Source organism: Carassius auratus, unplaced genomic scaffold (genome assembly GCF_003368295.1).
Source record: "Carassius auratus strain Wakin unplaced genomic scaffold, ASM336829v1 scaf_tig00216072, whole genome shotgun sequence".
Lineage (NCBI taxonomy): Eukaryota > Metazoa > Chordata > Actinopteri > Cypriniformes > Cyprinidae > Carassius > Carassius auratus.
In genome coordinates, this window is record NW_020528393.1 from 120,454 (window position 1) to 143,624 (window position 23,171).

At 34.2% G+C, this 23,171-nt stretch overlaps 1 protein-coding gene and 1 long non-coding RNA gene across 2 annotated transcripts; both read left to right on the forward strand.

Moving 5' to 3' along the window:
- Positions 1 to 2,516: 2,516 nt before the first annotated feature.
- LOC113097033 (NACHT, LRR and PYD domains-containing protein 3-like) lies at positions 2,517 to 15,100 on the forward strand. The gene is made up of 11 exons (XM_026262268.1): positions 2,517 to 2,595; positions 3,289 to 3,420; positions 8,290 to 8,394; positions 10,053 to 10,154; positions 10,577 to 10,681; positions 10,873 to 10,989; positions 11,410 to 11,494; positions 11,936 to 12,131; positions 12,224 to 14,063; positions 14,214 to 14,384; positions 14,926 to 15,100. Exons 2-11 carry the CDS (start codon positions 3,362 to 3,364, stop codon positions 15,098 to 15,100), a joined length of 2,955 nt encoding a protein of 984 aa, XP_026118053.1. The 5' UTR covers positions 2,517 to 2,595; positions 3,289 to 3,361.
- Positions 15,101 to 16,632: 1,532 nt separating this feature from the next.
- On the forward strand, positions 16,633 to 18,869 carry LOC113097036 (uncharacterized). The gene is made up of 3 exons (XR_003288757.1): positions 16,633 to 16,689; positions 17,767 to 17,929; positions 18,405 to 18,869. It is a non-coding gene; the product is annotated as an uncharacterized LOC113097036 (long non-coding RNA).
- Positions 18,870 to 23,171: the final 4,302 nt, after the last annotated feature.

A 23,171-nucleotide genomic window follows, 5' to 3' on the forward strand; every position in this document is an offset into this window, starting at 1 on the left:
TTAAATATTTTCTAAGGCCATGTCATGTGTGTTTTTAGAGAAGGCTAATCAGATTGATTTGTGGCCCTTGTCATCCCTGTAAGATCTCACATGTAAACTCTCCTGTGTGTTTTGTATGTGTGTTGGCTTTGCAAAACTCCCCATTCATGATTCTATTGTTCTCACCAAACGAGTCTTTCACACCTCCGCCAGGTATGACACATTATCCGCATTATTCTTTTATCATTATTCTTTTGTTTTTATTCCACCTTTATTAGCCTTGATTGTGGTTTTTCAGGCTTTACAAAGCAACAAAGCAGCGATCTCACTTCAGTCTCTCTTTGCATTTAGCCCTTATTTATCAAAAGTCTTACTATAAAAATACAACAAAACATTTTCTTACGACCTTACGTGAATTATTGAGACAAAAATGCATTATGAAGAAGAAAAGCACCTGCTATTAGTAGCATTGGCGCTAACGTTAGCATCAAGCTACATCAGACAATTTATGAAATTATTAGTACACTTTTACTCAAAACTCACTTTAAACCCCGATCGAGTGTTTATAATAACTTCCTTTAGCGATCAGGGGTGGAATTTGGTCGTTTACTGTTGTAAAAATATGTTATTTGTAGCCTTTTTCGTCGCTGCACAAGTTAGCATTTCCGATGTACATTTTCGCCCAAGATCTCAAGAAAATCTCATACCAAGCTTTACTATCGTAATCGCGGGTTTACTATTCGGATATTTTGTGTGTACAGAGGTGTTTCAGTGTTGTTTTGGCCAGATAACTACCAGGAAGTGTGCAGGAAGCATGTGACACGAAGTGGCGGTGTCCAGATATGACACTCTAAGATTGACATTGGGAAGGCCCAATCGGAGTCTGAGTGACACACAGCACGAGCTGACAACACAGCAAACACATACACAGATCGCTGGGAGAGGCTGTTTATCATCAGATCGCGTAAATCCGTGGAAAATGAATAGAAATGACGATTCTGTCTGAAGAAATATGAAGTAAACATCAGTAAATATATCCATATATCTCTGCAGATATGCATCTTTGGTCTATAAATCCTTATTGACGCTGTTCAGTGAGTCTATGTGAACACAAATAAACCGCTGCTGACGTGACTGAATATGAGTGAGTGGTGAATTTCTATTCAAAATGTGGCATAATACGGATTTATTATTTTGCACTCCTGACATAAATCACTAAATATCTGTCACTGCAACAATGTTTTATGTTTCCAAAATATTGGTCAAATATCGAAGCTAGAGTCTTTAAACTTTCAATTGATGCACAGTTTGTCCAGATGAAGTAAGACAGTGATGTTTAATGTGCTGTGAAAGTGAAACAATAATAAACTGGGGCCGTCGGCGATGTTTGCACATAAAGGGGTTAAGGCTGCATCGGGGAAGTCTCATTTAAGAAAAGTAACCATTCAATTAAATGTTCTTATGTTTGAATTGTGTGATTGTGTGTGTGGGTGTGGGTGTGTGTGTGTGTGTGTGTGTATATAACAGATTTTCACCATGGGGTCAATAACACATTGCTCTTTTGTACAGTATTTCTTTTGTTGCGTCAGTGAACCTTGGGGGCCAACACCCTGTCACCAGTTTGTGGTTTGTCCCTCCCTGGACCTCTCTTGGTAACAATAATTACATACATGTTAAAACTCTCAGAATAACTATTTTTAAGTAATTTTAAACATTTCCTTCACAAATAAGTACCGTATAGTATTACAGTGATGGAATCAGATGGTAATGCCATGATACTTTGTTGGCACCTTAGTACTTAGATGGCGCCATGATTATACCATGAAAAGTTTTTAAGCTTGTTTTAAGTTTTTATCGCCCCCCCGTGTCCTGATGTGAGAATGTCTGATTCATCCTAAGGACAGACTTTTACCTCACAACTATATATCCACGACCAATCAGAACACTGTTTCCTGTTCAGAATGTTTTTTTTAAAAAAAGGTTACAAATAGCTGTGTCTCATTTAGAAGGCAATGTCCTTCGGAGGGCGCATTCTAAATGAGACACAGCTATTGTTTCAAAGCATTGTTTCACAGACTAAACTACTCATTTGAACACAACAGTGTCAGAGTATAGCGTTCTTTATTTCCATTCGCAGTTCAGAAATAATGGGTGGAAAAAGTTAGATACATAAAATGAAGGTTAAACGATGGCGTCAAATAGGTATTATACTGATCCTAGGAAAGAGCAATTTGGAGGCGTCCATTTCCTTAAATCACAACCAGATGTTCCCTCTTATTAAAACAAAAACATTTCTGTTTGGTCAGGATATAGATTACTGTATAAGATTTATAGCGTCATGTTTCATAGGAAAATTAATTAAGCTGACAGAATTATATGAACTTGATCTAACACAATTTAATTTAAGACTCAAATGTGCTGCATTTTTTGAGCTTCAAGGCAAATTGAGAATGTTGAAACAGCCAGTTAACGTTTAACCATGAACAAAGTCTACAAGCAAGAAAGATCGTAAATGAAAAGAATTGGAGTCACATCACGTGAAAGGGTCTTAAAGGGGAGAAAGAGAAAGTATTCTGCACAGCGTTCTGGCTGCTGAAGACCGTCGTACTACTGCAAGTAAGTTTTAAGACGTCATTGATTACAGTTAGTGGCATGTGAATGAACAGTTAATGATTTTTTGAAATTATGTAAATCCCGCTTTTTATTTTCCTGATGATGCGAAATTGAAAGTAAGTTTACAGTTAGGCTGGAAAGCACGTGGTGAATGTTGCTAATGTCTTTTAATTTGGTTCAAAAGAGAATGTAATAAATCACCAGTGATTAAAGAGAATGTTTCAGGTCACTTAGCAGTTGAAATTAATAAAATGCATTCTGACGTAATTATCCAACGCTGTATAATAATTGTTAATTTGTTGCGTAAAAGTGAGTCCAAAATATATAAAACTGCACAGAAAGTTCAGTTTCCCCCTCTGTAATATTTCCAATGCTAAAATAATGTAAAAATGATGTAGTTGTGTTTCTATATCTATAGCTATATATTATGAAGAGTTGTCTGAAATTGTTACACTACAGGAAATGTAATAGGAGACTTGTTATAGCACTTATATATCATTGCTCTATTGTTGTTTTTGATCGCTTCCATTTTCCTCATTTGTAAGTCACTTTGGATAAAAGTGTCTGCTAAATGACTAAATGTAATGTATTATAATGTAATATTAACAGTTAGATTAGTTTCAGAGCCTTTGTTCCTTTCATACAGCTTGTTTGTTGCCAAGTCAACACCTCTCAATTTTTTCACCTCATGTGCAGGTTTTGCTGAGCATCTGATAGTCTTCAACACAAAGATAACAGTGCTGTTTTTCAACGGCAGTTTATCTGCAGTATGTCAGAGGAGCGAGGAAAGGACTCTCCGTCTGAGATGAGCGTCTCAGTGAAACAGAGGTAAGACTGAGTCTGTTACTGTAATCATAAAAGTTCAGTGGCGGGTGTAAAAATGGATAAAATGATGTGTTCCTTCCTCTATAACTGTCTATAAAATTCAAGCACTTCTCTAGAGTCCAGAGTCGAATAAAGACATTGTTTGCCCCTCAGTTACAACATTACATTTCTCTGAAATGAAAAGGCATTAGTCATGTCACATATATATATATGTAGTCAACAAAGAGTCAGTTGGTTTGTCAAATCTTTGTCTAAATGTTTGGTTCACTACAATTTAACTTGCCACCAAGAAAATTGACTTATATTGTTTGTAATTGTTATAATAAATTATAACTTAAACAAAATAAATTTCTGCATAGAGAATTATGAGGCGACCGTCTCCACCAAATTTTGTGCGCCTCTGGTTTTCAACAAATCTCAGGCAGGCAGTCACGTGCAAGTATCACTGAATTATTTCCATTAGAGCTTTTAGTTCATATTTGGAAATATACAGATATTTATATACAAGTTAACTTGATATTTCTTTACACAGAATCATAATTTCTATGAATTCTCCACTGATTTATGCGATCTTATGAGCATTAACTCATATTACGCAAACATATTTCTGCATAAATTAATGACACGCGGTTCTGTTTACACACACACTAAAGCGCGCGCAACGCTTGTGGTGATTTCAGCATCTGTCATCAATAAATGTGGACATAAATACACAAAGAACATATCCAGAACTGCTTTGAGCATCACTGAATTTCTGAAGAAAAATAAAATATTTAATAAGGCTATTTTGAGGAATGAATGTATAGAAATTAAGTTGTTTTTATGCATTCAAATAATTAGGCATGCTACAACACAGAAGTTGGTAACAATAAAACATATGGTGAAAGAATTTATTTTTTTTAATATGGCCCTAAACGTCATTTTTGTCAAACTTTTAATAAACTGATGTGACATTGTATAAGTTCCATGATTTTAATTAGACATGCTTTTTGATAATGAAATGTAATTTAACCATTAAAAAGGATTCTAGAAAAATTAGAACGCAATTTGGGAAAAAATAAAGCTGATTTCATAGGGCCCTATGTTTAACACACAATTACAGTAGTATATGGTTTGTATGTTATTTTAATGAGATTTGGGGTGTTTTCTTAACAATATTGAACATTTTCATGAGAAATGCAAAGCTGGTAGTTTAGTATAAAAACTATAAATAAGTTATTACAAACATTTGATGCTGAACTGAAGTGAGATTTGAGTAAAACTTACTATTATTTTTATAAAAAAGTCTTAGCTTGGTGCTAATGTTAGCTCTAATGCGCCTGTTACCCTAATGAGATTGCATTTAATAATGTATCAGAAGAATTCACCTAAGCTTGTAAGAAAATATTTTGTTTTCTAGAAAGACACTTTAAGTGTATAAATGTATTTTGGATCAAAGCAGTGTAGATAAGGATACATTTATCAATAAAGAGTGCATAAATATTTTCAGTGTCATGAAATGTTTAACAACCTAATGTTATATATTCACCGTACTGTATACAAAAGGGCCACTTTTAATTTATTTTTCATAAAATTTAATGTTCAACAGGTTTGTAAAATGTAACTTTAGAATTGTCATTTTTTTCAATCATTTAAGTTTTATAGCACCTAAAATTGCATTAAAAAAAAGAGTTTGTTTCAGGCAGTTAAAGGGTGGGTACACTGTGTGAATTCGATCAATATGGTACCACGTCCGCCTAATTTTGAGTCAGGAAAAACCCTTTGAGCTTTGAGAACTTAATTAAGTTTAATTAGAACATCAAATTTGTTCAAATGAAACTTCTGTTCTCATTAGTAAAATATCAGGCGCTGATGTGGTCAGCTCTGTGTCTGTGAAAACTGACCATTCAAAAGGTGATGGACCAAACTTCAGTAAGAGGAAAACCTCTACCAAAAGGTATTTAATGTTTCCTATTGTTGGTCACACATAGACTGTTAGAAAGTATTTCATTAAATATTTATCATAAATCCCTATGGTTATGGTTCTCAAATTTGCAATATTGTGTTACATTTTCACTTTCACATTTGAGAAAATTGTAATAATGCATGATTTAACTAGTTTTTCACAGTGAATTTTAACTAATTATCAACTTAAAGGGATAGTTCACCAAAAATGAGGATTCGGTCATTAATTACTCACCCTCAAATCTTTCCAAACCCGTAAGACCTCCGTTCATCTTCGGAACACAAATTAAGATAATTTTGATGAATTCTGAGAGCTCTCTGACCCTCCCATAGACAACGATCAGGATTCAGAAACATAGAAAGGAGATCGGTAAAAGAATCCATGTGACATAAATGGTTCAACCATAATTGTACAAATCAACAAGAATACTTTTTTGCGCGAAATTAAAAAAAAAGAAAAAAAAAATTCAACAATTCGTCTTCGCCGCATCACCCTGGCACCATTTTGGAGAGAATCCACTGAATGTAAACAGTGTGTGCATTTTCTGCGTTGTTTCTGCTTTGAATAAAAACTACATATCCATGTGATGCAGCTGACACAGAACAGCATACACTGTTTACGTTGGATACTTTCCAAAATAGTGCTTTTGGGTGACGTGGAGGAGACAAATGGGCTAGGTGCAGAAGATGGTGCTGGTGAGCTTTAGCGACGCGTCTTGTGATCCTCACATTTACTGTAAGGGAAACTTACCTAGATGTATATAAGTAATGATTTTCAAAATTAACAGTGGATAGTGGTATATCAAAGACATGGGGAAACATCCTCCTTACATTTTTGCGTACCTTTGTGTGGAAATTCATCAAGATACAACGCGGAGATTGCTTTATTCTTCTGTTGATTATGCGGATCAGCATAAGTTTCAGGTTAATCAGTCCACAGGGATTTCTTCTTTAAAACACAAACCACTCAAATATGCAATTTTGTTCTGAATGTAATGTAAGATCAAGGTTTCTGACTGTCAAACGAGACGCACAAATATTTCTGATAAAGCATGTTTTATTAACCTTATTTGATAACAATTTATAACTGTAACTATACAATTAAATCTAATGTAAAAATGGTAGGTTTGCATTAATTAAAAGATCATTGTTTGCATTCATGTGTGTTTTTATCAATGTTTATTTGTTTTGTGAAAGATCTGCAGCTTAAATCATCTGTCTATGAGCAGCGCATGTATAGTTATTCTTTTGCATTAATTATCAGATAAAACAGGTATTAAAATTAGTAATGTATTAGTTTACTGTGTAAAATAATAAAATATGTTGTGAAAATAATGATGAAACAGACTGATGTATTGTGCACAATTGAGAAATGGATACTTCTGAAGATAAATCGCAGCCCATGTCTCACGAGGTAAATATTTAATAAAAAAAAAAAAAATCTATGTAATACAAACATTTTCGAGAAATAATTAATTTGTACATTTACATAAATGGTTAGATAAAAATACATTATGTAGCTGTGTATACACACCATGAGTTCAACTTTCATTTCGTGAACAGTAGTGAACAGTAGTGTATTAAATTAATTCACCAGACCCAAACATACACAAGTTTCAAATCCACTGGCTCAGTTTACATTTATAGTATAGTTATAATAGCAGTGTATATCTTATTTGCATTTGAAGTGATATTATAAATCCTGTAAAGATATAGAAGGTAATATTTGGATTTCTCCGGTTCTCTGCACTGACGTTTAGGAGAACAGGAAATATCTACGCACACACTCGCGTAACCGGAAATCCAAGATGGCGGAGATATGCAACTAGCCCACTGTTGAATAAAGTCTTTTTTTCCCTTTCTGCATACAAAAAGTATTCTCGTAGCTTCGTAAAATTACAGTTGAACACCTGATGTCACATGGATTATTTTACCAATCTCCTTGCTGAGTTTCTGGACCTTGATCGTGGTAATTACTTTGCTGTCTACGGGAGGGTCAGAGAGATTTCAGAAATCATCAAAATATCTTAGTTTGTGTTCCGAAGATGAAAGGAGGTCTTACAGGTTTGGAACGACATGAGGGTAAGTAATTAATGACAGATTTTTCATTTTTGGGTGAACTGTCCCTTTAATTGCAAAATATCGAAGACATTACATTTTCTTTAATTTTTACTCTTTGTGTTTCTAGTAAAAGATCAGGCTCATGTGTGTCATTTAGTGAGGAAACACCATCAAGAACCAGAAATAATTCCACACGCTTTGTTACATTCTTTAATTTGTGCATATGCTTTTAATTTATGTTTCACGTCTTCTTCTTTTTTTTAATGTGTATTAATACACTGTCTGTTATCTACTGTATGGTGAAGCCAGAAACAATTGTCTAATGAAGACAAACTAAACTGAAACCATTAATGTTTTCACTGTGTTGTATGTAATAGATCTTAAATGAATAATACAATACATGTACAGCCATACTGCATTTAATTAATAATAATTTGCAACTCATCTTCAAATGAGACTGAAGTAACCCCTGTACTTCTTGAAACATTTTGTTTTCTTTGTGTCATTAGTGTAAGATCAGGCTCACTTGTGTCCAGTTCTGTGTCTGTGAAGAGTGACTGTTCAAAGGGAGATGTACCGAACTTCAGTGAGAAAACACCATGTAACAAGAGGTATTTAATGTGTCTCTCAAAGCATTTAACAGTGATCCTTAAATATTTAATAATATTATTCATCATTATTAAACAATCCATATCTCAACCCCAACCCCATAATCAAAGTGAGTGATACAACAATGTATCACAAGGTACAGTAGATTATTTGTTCATACAGTGACTTGAATATGTGAGCTGTTATGTGAATGCTTGACTGTGTAGCTGGAAGAATCTCCAGTAATAGTAGTTTTCTCTCTGTTCTTTGTGTCTATAGTGTAAGATCAGGCTCACTTGTGTCCAGGTCTGTGTCTGTGAAGAGTGACCGAATAAAAGGAGACAGACCGAACTTTAGAGGGGAAAAAACATCAACTACAAAAAGGTATTTATTTTGTTTTACACTACAGTGATGTTAACTAATCTCTTCACTGTGGTGTATGTGATGGAGATGGACTAAATAGAAGAATAAATCAATGAAGAGAACACAATGTCTGCTTTACTATTTAATGATCTCAGTCTGGAGCCTTAATACTGTAATACAGTTCAAGAGGGTCTGGCTGCAGACTTGCACTCTCAGACACTTACCTCTATCACTGTAAAACCTGACAAGTTAACTTAACTCAAACGGTTTGAGTAAACCGATATCCTTAAAAACCTGACAAGTTATGTTAACTCAAACCATTTGAGGAAACCGATTGCCTTAAACCATTTAAGTTGAAAAAAACTAACAATTATGAGTACTCTGAACTTAATTCAGTTGAGTTCACTGAAAGAAAATATACTTTGCAATTAAGTAATTAAGTGATTAACTAAGTGCTGATTGAGAATTAGTGATGAACAGCTGCTGTTAACAAACAGAATCACTGAAGAAAAGAGAAACACAAGAACTACTACAACTGACTTCAGACACAGCCTTAGATGAAATCAACTGAAATAAAATACATGAAATCTCTCAAGATCTGATTAAACAACCCCACAAACAGCATCACCAGCTCCACTTATTAATAACCAGACTGACTTTATTTCTGTCAGACGTCTACAGAAGATCTTATTGAGAATTAACTAAGGTTTAGATGTTGATTTATTGTTTCATTTGAAGTAACAATGTGTTACTTTTCATGTGTGCATAGGGTTCTGATTCATACCCAACATTTATGGTTCATTGCTCATTGTATACTTATTCTAATGCATGTTTTGCACACACAAATAAAAATAAATGAGCATAAATGAATAAGTATACGACAGTATAAAACAGAATAGCCAAAGCCTCAAGCACCACATTGTAATCGGTAATAAATCTGATTGAAAAACAAAAAAAGGAAATAAAATTCAAGTTGAAAAACCTCTCGTATTAAAACTATTTTCAAGTTTAGGATTTAGGATGGTATTTTGAACCATTTGACTTGCCGTACATTCAGTCGTGCTTCTTGCGCACGCTAGTTCTGATCGTACGTATAATAACTCGGCAACTACACAATAATTTTAGTATGAATTTAGTATGTATAATTTTAGTAATTTTACTACGTAAAGGGGAACAGACATTCCGAGGGGAACAGAATCGACTGCTACACCGATCTTGTCTTTTTCTTGCAGGACCCTGTAAGTTATAGTACTAAATTAGGTTTAATTGTTTAATCACCACCAGAAGCTTCTTGTCTCCATTGGCAACATGCACAATTTGTGTCGATCGCAAGTGTCGCAGGTAGCAGAGAGTGCAAGTAGCGATTGCAAGTGACATCGTAATTTAGTTTCTTGTTTCTTGTCTTCACCACCTGACTGCTGTTGCAAAATGTTCAGAGATTCAAACAAAAATTTATCAATAAATAGAACAAAATAAAAAAATAAAGACTGCAAGCGACGTCGCTAGCGGAAGTGCAAGTGCAAGTCTGCAGCCAGACCCTTTTCATACCACAATGAGGCATAAATTCACCAAGGAAAATGATCTTTCAACCAAACATGAATATATCCTTCAATTTATTATTAGCTTTTGCAACATTATACTGAAGAATATCCTTTTCCTTCTGTTCTTTGTGTCATTAGTGTAAGATCAGGTTCACATGTGCTCAGCTCTGTGTCTGTGAAGAGTGACCATTCAAAGGGTAATGTACCGAACTTCAGTGAGAAAACACCATGTAACAAGAGGTATTTCATCTCTTCCTCCAACCATCTTACAGTGATCCACTGTTTATTTATTACTAAATTATTAAAATCTGTCATCATGCATAACACACTGTAGAGAATTAAATCGAGATGTATGATTTAATTCTGTAAGATTTTCTGTAATATTAGTCATTGTACCCCAATATCATCAAAACAGCTAACAAAAGTTATTTCATATCTTTTGCATTATAGTGATGTTATTTTCTCACTGTTGTGTATGTAATAGAACTTGATTAAATACAATAATGAATCACATAACATAATGTATCTCAAACTGTTTAATCTTTAATGAACATATTCGTTTAGGTTCATACATTCACCATGAAAATACAGAACAGTTACTTTGCAACACAAGACCTTTAAATATGACTGAATTACCTTTTGTGTTGTTTTTTTCTCATTAGTGTAAGATCAGGCTCACATGTATTCAGCTTTGTGTCTATGAAGAGTGACCATTCAAAGGGAGATAGACCAAACTTCAGTGAGAAAACACCATCACCTTCCAAAAGGTGTTTCATGTTTTATGTTTTGTTTTGTTTTTTATCATAAAACTGTATTTCCAATCAACCACTTTCCTGTGCTTATAAAGTACTGTAAGTAGCAGTGAGCAGCTGGTTTAGCAATGGTTTGATCATATGATATTAACAGCTGTGAATCTGTTATTTTTTATGTGATTTTCTTCTTTTTGTGTGTGGTTTAGTAACAAAGGACATAAGTCCACAGTAAATATTGGTGAAGAAATTACACGATGGGAAGCTCTGAAAGCACAGAAGGGATTGAAGAGTGATGTGGAACTGGCAACTTTTCTTCTCAACAGGTGAAAACAAAACATAACAGTTGATTTGTTTTTTTCAAATTTATTAAAATAAATTACAAAATAAATGGATCTACTATGCCGAAATTTGTAATTACTTTATTCCTTAAAATAAAGCCAAAAAGCATCGTTTTGAAATGTAATGTGCTTTTTTGAAGTAAATTGATTATGTGCATTGATCCATATAACAATGAAAATATGAAATACAATACCATTTTTTTAAAGTTAAATTCAGCACCATTAAATAAGATCATACATTAGAGTCATCAGGTTCATGAGGAATTCATATGCAACTGTATTAAAATCCTTTATAACAACCAAGAGGATAGTGTCTCCACATAACTCTGTCCCTCATGGTAACTGAGCCAATAGTATGCAGTAAAAAAAAAAAAAACCTTAAATCCACCTTTATTTTGCGACCAGGGTTCAGTTTGATAAATCAGACTCAAACTACAAGAATTACCGCAACCGCAAGAATTTCAGTGAAAATCTCCTCTGCATCTTCAAGGCAAGTATAAATTCTACAATTAATAATTAATTAACATACTAATATGTTATTGAAAGAATAGTATTTAATTTGTATTTTTTTAAACGCTTTTTAAAACTTAATATAAATAGATTTTTTTTCTCTTGTTAACTGATGTCCTAACAATCTCTCATTTTTGAAATCTCAACTCAAAAATAAAATAGTACTCATGTTTCAGCTGTGTGACAAATTAATGGCAGTGAATAAAAAAGCACATTAATCAAGACACAAAAAAATCCTGTTGATTATTGGATTTGATCCATACAAGATACTCTGTATCTCTGTTTGTGTGTTTGTATTCATCAGCACTTTACCTTGCTGATAGTCAGTGCTGGGAAACTTCACGAGTTTAATTTGTAGTACACCTAAATTGTTTATTAAATGTATAGGTATAGGACTTATTTTTGCTTGCTTCGTTTTCAGGATCTTGAGAACAAAATAATTGTGTTTATAAAAAAGGAGCTGGAAAAGTTTAAGAAAATATTAAAAGGAGAGAGAACACAGTACTTTGTGCAGGACTTCACAGAGGAGATGCATGATATCAAAGAAGCAGCTCTTGATATCACACTCTTCTTTCTGAATGATATGAAGCAATATGAGGCTGCAGATGCTCTACAACGTAAGGGGTTCATAGGCATAACAATCTGTCAGTCACTCTTAAAAAAAATGTAAAATTATGCATATCTTTTTTTTTCTTTTTTCTTGTGTTAGATGAGCTGGTCCTCATTCAACAGCAACCACTAAAATCAAACCTGAAGAAGAAATATCAATCTGTATCTGAAGGAATTGCAAAGCATGGTGACTCCAAGCTTCTGAAGAACATCTACACAGATCTCTGTATGACTCTGAGTGTTAGTAAACAAGTCAATATCCAAAATGAAGTAGGTCAAGTTCAGGCTGCTGATAGACGACATGAATCACGAGAGATTCCAGTTGAATGCAAAAATTTGTTTGAAGCACCTGAACCAGACAAGAAGATCAGAACTGTACTAACAAAAGGAGTTGCTGGCATTGGAAAATCCATCTCTGTGCAAAAGTTCATTCTGGATTGGGCTGACAGTAAAGAAAATCAGGATATTACTTTCATATTTCCTCTTCCGTTAAGAGAGATGAATTTAAAGGAGAAAGAAACACAAAGCTTGACAAGTCTTTTACATCAGTTTTTTCCAGAGATAAAAGGAGTAAACCTTGCAATAAATGATAAATTTAAATTACTGTTCATTCTTGATGGTTTGGATGAATGTCGTCTTCCTCTGAACTTTGAGGGTAATGAGATTTGTCGTGATGTAACATCACAAGTCTCTCTCGATGTTCTTCTAACTAACCTCATCAAGGGAAATCTGCTTCCTTCTGCTCTCATCTGGATCACCACCAGACCAGCAGCTGCCAGTAAGATTCCTCCTGACTGTATCGACCGTGTGACAGTAGTAAAAGGATTCAATGATGCACAAAAGAAGGAGTACTTCAGAAAAAGATTCACAGATGGGGATCTGGCCAGTGAAATTATTGATAATGTTAGACAATCAAAGAGTCTCTTTATCATGTGCCACATCCCAGTCTTCTGTTGGATTACAGCCACTGTTCTCCAGAACATTTTAGAGGAGAAAAGAAATAATGATGTGAGAAATCAGGCTGATGAAGTCTTCAAAACACTGCAGAAATCAAATACTGAAGACACTCCCAAGACTCTGACACAAATGTACACACACTTTCTCCGCTTTCAGATCCTGCAGAGCAGACGAAAGTATGATGGACAATACACACCAGATGTTTCCTGGGATAAAGACGCCATCCTTTCACTGGGGAAACTGGCATTTCAACAGCTGCAGAGAAACAATCTGCTCTTTTATGACACAGATCTGGAATCCTGTGGTATTGATGCGTCTAATGTATCAGTGTATTCAGGCATGTGTACCCAGATCTTTAAAGAGGAAAGAGGAATCATTCTTGGTACTACTTTCTGCTTTGTTCACTTGAGCATTCAAGAGTTTATTGCAGCCCTTTATGCACATCTGTTTCTAGACATCTGCAAGAAAAGTGTGTTTAATCAACATGAATCTACAGAACAAGAAAACAAAAATGAAACCATGATTGATTTGCTCAAGACTGCAGTGGACAAGGCACTTGAGAGTGAAACTGGACACCTGGATCTTTTCCTTCGCTTTCTTCTTGGTCTGTCACTCCAGACCAATCGTCCTCTCTTACGAGGTCTGTTGACACAGCAAGACAACAATGACGAGAACTACAAGGAAATAGTTCAGTACATCAAGGAGAAATTAGAAGATAAGAAGATGTCTCCAGAGAGATCCATCAATCTGTTCTACTGTCTGAATGAACTGAATGATCAAACTCTGGTGAAAGAGATTCAGACTCAGCTTAGAGAAGGAAGTTTCTCATCTGCTGATCTGTCTCCTGCTCAGTGGTCTGTTGTGGCCTTCGTTTTGTTGACATCAGAGGAAGAGATGGAGGAGTTTGACCTTCAGAAATTCAAGAAATCAGACGAGTGTCTCTTTAGGCTACTGGAAGTTGTGAAAATCTCCAAAAGAGCTCTGTAAGTAATATGTCATGTTTTTTTCTTCTGAAAAAAAAAATCTCTATAGTTCTTAATCATTAATTTATATTGGGAGAAATTATATTTTTACTCTTTACTCAGGATACTTTGTATTGTTTTTTTTTTGTTTTTGTTTTTTTGTCCTTCTAGGCTAAATGATTGTAATTTAACAGATGAGAGCTGTTCTAATTTGGCTAAAGCTCTCGGATCAGATAACAATCTGATAGAGCTGAATATGAGCAATAATAATCTACTGGATTCAGGAGTGAAGCAGCTCTGCATTGGACTGGAGAATATTACCTGTAAATTGGAGACACTGGAGTAAGTTGTGACAACAGACAAATGTCATTATTTTTCTAGATAATCTTTAACAATTGTGCATAAACAATGTATTGTTATACAAATATATATATATATATATTCTAATGACTGTTGATTTTTTCACTGCCTGATCTCCTTTGTTCAGAAACATGGGCAAAATGCTTAATTTACATATTTTATTTTATTGATAAGGATGATAAATTATTGTAATGTATTAATGGTGGTGTTGATCACCACATGAATATTTGCCTGCTCTGTCTTTTACTTTATTGTGGAAAACACACATTTTGTGGTAAGGCTCATATTGAGAAAAAAATAAAAAATAAGACCCAGAAAACATTACCCAACCATACTAGCTATACATTAGCCAATCATAAGACATGTGAGAGACAAGACACATGAGACATGAGAGCATTAAAGACAAGTGGATTGGAAAATTAGTGGCAGCAATATAGTTACTGTAATCAATAAATATTACAGCTGCACGACCACTACAGCAAAGTTTAGAATGTAAATACTTTGACAAGCTGTTTATTTCCAGGCTCAGTAACTGTGATCTAACAGAGGAAAGCTGTTCAGCTCTTGCTTCAGTTCTCAGTTCAGACTCCAGCAGTCTGAGGTATCTTGATCTGAGCAATAATGATCTGAAGGATTCAGGTATAAAGCTGCTCTCTGATGGACTGAAAGAGAACTGTAAATTGAAGAAACTCAGGTGAGTTGATATAGTCTTGTAAAGTTAAAAAGTGAAAAGTTAAATTAATTAAAAAAAAAATCATACATTTTTATTTCTGTAGACTCTCAGACTGTAGTATCACTGAAGAAGGTTATAAAGCTCTGGCTTCAGCTCTGAGATCAAACCCTTCACACCTGATAGAGCTGGATCTCACAGGAAATGAAGAAACTGTCAGCTGAAGACACTGAGGTGAGAGAAATATTATTTCAGTAAAACAATCATTTTTAAAAACATTTTACATTTTAAAAAAAGTTAATTAAAATAGACCGTTTCTCTCTCACACAACAATCCAATGCTGTTTTTCATCATACCATGTTCAGTAGAGAACTGAATTGAATCCTGTTTCATCTTCCTTCTGCAGGTTTTTGGGTCCTGCTGCAGATGAAGCCTGTCTATATGTGACTGGAATTGTGGGTAAAAACCCGTTACTCCTGAAAGAACTGAATCTGAGTGAACATAAACTAGGAGACACACAAGTGAATCAGATCTCTACTCTACTGCAGGATAAACACTGTAAACTCAACACACTGATGTGAGTATTTCATATGATTTAAAATGTTACATTAATTTTAACAGTGATGTTACTGTAGTTAATAATACTATCTCCTATTTGTGCGTGTGAACACAGAACCAAAATAAGGTGATGTATTGAAATTAAACAAGCCCAGAGTTCAGTGGAAAAGAGTTTAAAGTTTTACACAGCTGACTTAACAAGACAATAATTATTTCAATTATCAAGCCAGTAATTACTTGAGTTATTGTAGAGGGAGAAAACAGATTGTAAAATTGCAGTAGTTTATTCTGAGAGATACTTTTACTTGTGATGCTGAATTCGGAGCTTCAGGAAACAAAATTATGATGAAAGTGAGCAGAAGTTTATTGAAAAATCTTAGTTGTGTCTTTCTTAATTTTCAGTTGGACTTCATCTGATCAGCAAAAAATTAAAAATTACAATACTAAAGCAAAAGCACTGCGAAATTATTGATTTAATTTTAAAAAATTGTGTCATGATGATAAAAACCATAAGATGGGGAGATTTCTTTATATCTTTAACTTATTCGTGAAGATTAAATGGCAATATAAATTACTAAATTAAATGGGTAAATAGAGAAAAAATTAACTTGAAAGAGATAAAGAACAAGCATAAATGAAGTGCAACGTGTGTTTGCCCTCTTGAGGTGGCACACACACACGTTTGGTTTTTTTTTTTGAAAAATGGGGACATGGGTTATGTCCTCATAAGTCACCCTCTTCTTGTAATACCTGTGTCATACCCATGTCATTATACAGAGTTGTGTCCTGATATGTCACAAAAACAAGAGCACACACACACACACACACACACAATCCTTAAATTTAGTTTTCATAGATCCATTGTCCTTTTCTCTCTGTCTTCAGTCTACGTGGATGCAGTATTACAGAGAAACAGTGTATCATCCTGACTTCAGCTCTGAAATCAAACCCATCACAGCTGAGAGAACTGGACCTGAGTGGAAATAAAATAAAAAACACAGGAGTGAATCACTTATGTGACATACTGAAGGATTCACACTGTAAACTGGAGAAACTGAGGTCAGTAACTTTTACATACTGAACTGAAATGTATAAAATCACTTTAATTTAAACCAAAACAATTCATGCTCAATCAATTGTGAAGAGCCTGAGTTCACAGAGTATTTGTGAAAAATAATTAAGATTTGTTCTGTGATCTGGTTCTAGTAATATCACACATTAACACCTTTCACACAGTAATACCAGTACATTGCCATAAAATAACCGGATCAACTTTACTGGTAAATTAAAAAATGCGCTGTTCACTGTTATTCCGTATTTGTATTCGCTCCTGCTCAAGACGAGACGACAGAAAGCTTGTTTGTTTTCTATATATATTATGATTGCGCTGGCACCTGTCCCAAAAAGCATGCTTTATCTTGCACTCTCTGCACAAAATATTGGATATAGTGCACATGTATCTGGGTTTAACGTGCTTGAACTGTTTTATATCTTTAGGTTTTATTTTAGACAATTCGTGATGATTTGAGAAGGCTAAATTGATCGAATATAGGCTATGATCAACTCTGCTGGCCGCTTGTTACTTTAAAAACAAAACTTTTAGGCCTATTTAACAATCAAAAACTGCTCCAAACATAAAAAATTGAACTATTTTAATAGCTGAAACAGTAGTAGGCAATATTGATGACCTGACTTTGTCCTGTGAATGCATTGCTCTCGGAGACAGTTAACAGTTAGTTATTTTATCATATGTCACTGAATCACTAACAGTTCCCCTAATGACGGCAAATTTCTTCATCGGCCAGTAAAGGAGAAGCGTTTTAATTTCACTGTCGCTCCAGTTGGATGACATATCTTTTATTTTCGTAAACAGTGCTTTAATGCATCACATTGTTATGATTGGTTCTGAACTCATACGTGTTCATACCAGTTATTTTCCTTCTGCATTCACACACAGCAGAATTCCGGCAATTTACTGGTAATGTTACAACTTCTTAAACCAGTAAATTGCCGGAACGATTTTACCGGTATTTTTTAAAAGATCCTGTTCACATATGATCTTTTTACAGCAATTTACTGGTCATTTTCCAGAAAGGTCTCTATGTGTGAAAGGGCTTATTGTCTGTTTCTTTCTAGTCTGAATGACTGTGGCATTACAGATGTTGCTTATCTGGCTCAGTCTTTAACAAACACGAAAGCACTGCAGTTTTTAAAAGAGCTTGATCTGAGGAACAATAACATAGGAGTCTCAAAGGAGCAACTCAGAGATGTGCTACGAGACTCAAACTGTAAACTTGAGGTGAGTAAATGACCCTTGTGGTATAAAAGAGAGCTTTATTATTTACCACTGATATGTGGAACTCTTGAAACTCATTTAGCTTTATTGAAACTAAGGGTTTGGGTCAGAGCAAACCAGTTAAATAGATGTAGATAGATCCTAGGGGAAAAAATCAGTGCAGATTCCTGCTTCAGCTCAGAGCATCACATGATCACTATCTTGTTGGTGAGATGTCTCTAAACTGTACTTCATAAATGAAAACTCACAGCTATTAGGAATTCATTGTTTATACACACATAATTTATTTTAGAGCAAATAGAAACAGTTTCAAATTGCATTATTTTAACAAAAACAATGTGAATTTTATTATACTGTGTTACCGTTTAAAATAATTATTAATGCATACAGCCGGTACCATACATGGACATGTGGATTAAACTGAATGACAAATGTTTGTTTAGTGTTCATATAAATTATCATTTTGTTTTATTTACAGGTGAACTAGAGGAAGATGTGAATAAGCAGGAAAAAAAAGCACTGATTTTATTCAGTAATAGGCCTGATAATCATAATGATTCTGAGACTAAACTAATCCATAATTAACTAATTAAAATATTGCAAATCATAATTGTGATAGTCAAATTGAGATCTCAAATATATCAAATGCAACACAAAAGTGAAAGTCAGATTCCCAGTGAAATGCTTTCAGACAGCAAATACAATGAGTTTGCTTCCTCCTTTTCTGAGAAGATCATCAATATCAGGAAGGCGATTGGCACATCCTCAAGTAATGCAGAGGTCAGACAGATTATACAGACAGATACTATTTTTGAAGCAATCGATAGCAAAATTAAAAGTGCAGCACCTAAAATCGTCAACCTACTGTCTTGACACACTTCCCACATCTTTTTTCAAAAGTGTGCTTAACTGCTTAGAAGCAGATCTTAGAAGTCGTGAACACCTCACTTCTTTCTGGGACATTTCCAAACTCCTTAAAAACTGCAGTTGTTAAGCCCCTTCTGAAAAAGAGCAATCTTGATAACACCATTTTGAGCAATTTTAGACCAATATCTAATCTTCCTTTTATAGGCAAAATTGTAGAAAAGGTAGTTTTTAATCGGCTTCTGTTTGTTAACAGCAGCTGTTCATCACTAATTCTCAATCAGCACTTAGTTAATCAATTAATGACTTAAATGTTTCGGGTTTTTTATTAGTGTAAAAACTTTTCCAAAATAAAGTGAAATTTTCACTTATTTTTTACAAGATCTTGAAGTGTTCCTGTAGCTCAGTGGTAGAACATTGCATTAGCAAGTGCAAGGTTTGGGGGTTTGATTCCCCGGGAACACATGATAGGTGAAAATTGTCAGCCTGAATGCACTCTAAGACGCTTTGGATAAAAGTGTCTGCTAAATACATTAATTTAATATTAACTAGTAGTTATAACTTAGTTAAGTAGATTTACTTAATTTCCAAATGTGTTAAATTTACTTGAAAAATGCTTATGCAAAAACTTGCCAAATAAAAATTAAGTAAATTTACTTATTGCTTTTTTTCAGTGTAGTAATGTTATCTGTCACTATTTAAATAGCATCTAAATGTCTACTGAATCCACAACTGTTGCTATTTACACTTGGACTTGGACTGGTTGCCCCACAGTTTACGTGGTCCGCCTGCTGTAGTGATTCTGTAATGTTTATGTGTCGTATGATTGTGTCTGTGTTTAAATGTTGAATAAAGTTTTGTAAATTGTCATAGGCTACTGGTGCTTTGTTTTCTGCTTTTGTATTTGCCTTATTGTTATAATATAATTGTTAAATTTGTGATTGTTACAATATATTGTTATTAGATTATTTTTATCTGACATATACAGTATACATACAGTATATGTGTATTATTTCCAGTCAAGCAGTATTCCAGAGTCTCTCATACCAGATTGATGCTGGCCCACTCGGAGATTACTCCTTTCATTTTGAAAAAACAATAGCCACAGTATTTAGTATTTAGCCTTTGCTAACTTTATTATTTATTGTATTTATTAAAGTTGAATGATTTATGGCATTTAATGGCACTATTATGTATAATTATTGACACCCCACCATGGACCTCACTAATTATTAAACCCTGGCTATGGCCATATCCAGTGTTGTATGTTGTATACATATGTTAACATATGTTATACATATGTGTATATAGCCTATTACATCACTCATGTCTTATATAAGTTTTAAGATGGATTTTTAGATAAATGTTTTCAACCATACACATTTTTTACAGATCTTTAATAAAAAGGGTTTCAACTTTTCATGCTTGTTCAGTGAAACCATTATAATATGCACATATGTGGACAAGGCTGTGTATAATGGAACAATTAAAGTTGTGGTTATGGGGCATTAAAGAAACCCTTCAACTTACTTAGAAAGCAGAGGAACAGCCCATAAACATCTTTCACCCTCATTAGCTTCAAAACCTTTAGCTTGCTTTGAAGAGAATATTAAAAACAAGAATAAATGTGTGGGGTTTATTATATATTTTTGCATGATATGGTGGTCAAAACTTTACAAACACCTTGCAGAATATTAAAAAATGTTCACACAAATAAGTGTAATTTTGAAGATTTGTTTTAATTTAGTACTGCCATGAACAAATAATTTCACAAAACTACTCCTGTGTAATGGAATATTGTGGTCGACCAGAGAAACCCCTCACCAATGGAGCACTGTAAGCCTGGGGAACTAAAGTTAACAGAAGAATAAAATGAATTATAACACAAAACATTATATTAAAATTACAGTCAATCTGACTATTTAGAGCATACCTTGCGGTTGAGGCAATGTTTCCAGAATATTCAGGATACTATTGGCCGTTTCTGGACCAAGTAGTCACACTCTAGACCATGCCACACTTCTGGCCATTTTCTGTATTCTGTAATTCATAAACATAACTAGTTGTAGTAAAACTTGCAATCTTTATGTTGGCTTGAGAAAGAGAGAGAGGGAGGCAGAGACCACAACCAGGAAATAACCATGCAATAAAATGTTTTTAACATGGTTTCTGAAGCTAAAGTGTTCTGTGACAGTACAAATTACCATGCAGCAAGCAAATATACAGTAACGTTAATACAGTTTTTAAACGTGGCTTCTTGTCCCCAGTTTATGGTAACACAGAACGTTTAACATATTTTTGATATAAAGAACACTGTTGTTGTAAGGCATGGCATTTATCTTCTATTATTTCATTTAGCATTTCAAGTTACTAGAAGTCAGCCATCTTTTAAATGTTATATGTTTTGGACATAGTTATGATGATATTTAAATCATCCTCCGTGTTATAATTAGATGCCAACTGAACGCAGTCTGTAAAAGTTCTTTGACAGTTTAATAAAAAAATTCTAAGAGCCATCGTAGAGAGCAATCCACTTTTCCACGTTACCGGAGACAAAAAACCTGCATGAGTACAAAAGGGATGAGATGCCACAGCATGACACAGCACCGACATCACAACCAACGTATAAATGCACCATTGACTCTAAAGTTTTACGCTTGCCTATGTATATGCCAACGTAAAATTACGATCTCATTCACGAACAAATGTTACGTGTGACGTTTGCATAGGTATTTGCTTACCTAACAGCACATCTTCCCTCACGGAAAGAAATGTCATCTGATGTTTATATATGTTTACAGCAACGTGCCATCGCATCACAAATGCAAATGAAATCCTAAATAGAGCAACGCTATTGGCTGTTGTGCGGTCTGACGCGACACCCGAACATATACTTCGTATTTACGCGTACAAACTGTGCGTGTTAATGTTGGACGGTGCCAAACGAAACGCGTGATTTTTGACCGCGTCAACACGCACTGTTTGTTCGCGCTAACGCTGTAATTTTTTACGTGTTTCTTTTGTATGTGTAGCCACGCACATTCTGGTCGTGTTCGAACTTTAAATAATATAAAGGTAAGTTCCACATATTAATCATTTAGTTTATTGTGGCCTTGTTCTAAAGTACTGATATCTTAAGTGCTTGAGTAAATTAATAAATGTTACATTGTAAATGAATGCTGTTATCCATATTATAAATTATAATTAATCTAAATGGGTTATTGCATGTTTGTTTTAAGTTATTGGCCTATCATTTTCAAAAAGTATTACACTGAATATATATATATATATATATATATATATATATATATATATATATATATATATATATATATATATATTTATATTTTTTTTTATTTGGTGTGTACTATAGTTGGTTGTAAAGCTTGTTTATGCTGTATTGTCTATGTGTTGTTTCCAGGAACATAATCTTGGCTGCTGCAGGCTGATGAGTGCTATAATAAAATTACTACATTATATTTAAAGCTGCAATATGTGATTTTTGTAATTGACCACAAGAGGGCGCATTTCCAACAATAACAAAGGCGAAGCTTGATGACGCTATGAAGCAGGTGACGATGGGAGATGTCGTTTTTAATGCGTTTTCACCATAGCAATGTATCTAAATTGGATAAACAAATCACGATCACCGATGAGGTAATTTATTCGTTTTTGTATTACCTGTATATCGCTCCGAGTGGGGCTCGAACCCGGGTCTTCAGCATGGGAGGCGGACGCACAAACAAGGAGGCTAAATGGCTACAGCCACTAATGTATGTCGCTAACCTGCACAGCACCACTCACTGGCCTCCATTACATATATTATCCCTTTACAACTTACAGCTATTTGTTAAATGATTTGTTGGGTTAATGTTGTGCAGTGTTATGTGTTTATGGTTAATGCCATGTTGTTTAACGTGCTCAAACCAATCGTTCTAAAAGTAAATTTGAATGAACATTTGCAAGTAATGACTAAATATATTTTTAACAACACATATCCGATTGTATTTAATTGTACTGCCATAATCTCGGTCACCACACGTGATAAAAATCCTTACATTAGTACAAAGAGCAATATAACTTTGTTTATAAGTGCTATTATTGAAACTGAAACAGTCCATTTGCCACGTTATGTTATTTTCTCACAGGTAACGTTATTGATAAAAAAAAATGCTACAGTGACAGAATGTACAGGCATGTAGTGTAATTCATATCTATTAAAATCATCTTTACTGTAACTATTACGTTACTTGTACAATAACAAAATAGATAATTGATTTGCTTACCTGCAATATTGTAATGAAATAAAACAGATGATGCAACATTTCCTCTTATTTTTGGAATGTTTATTTTCAGAGTAAAACAAACAAATTCAAAGTCT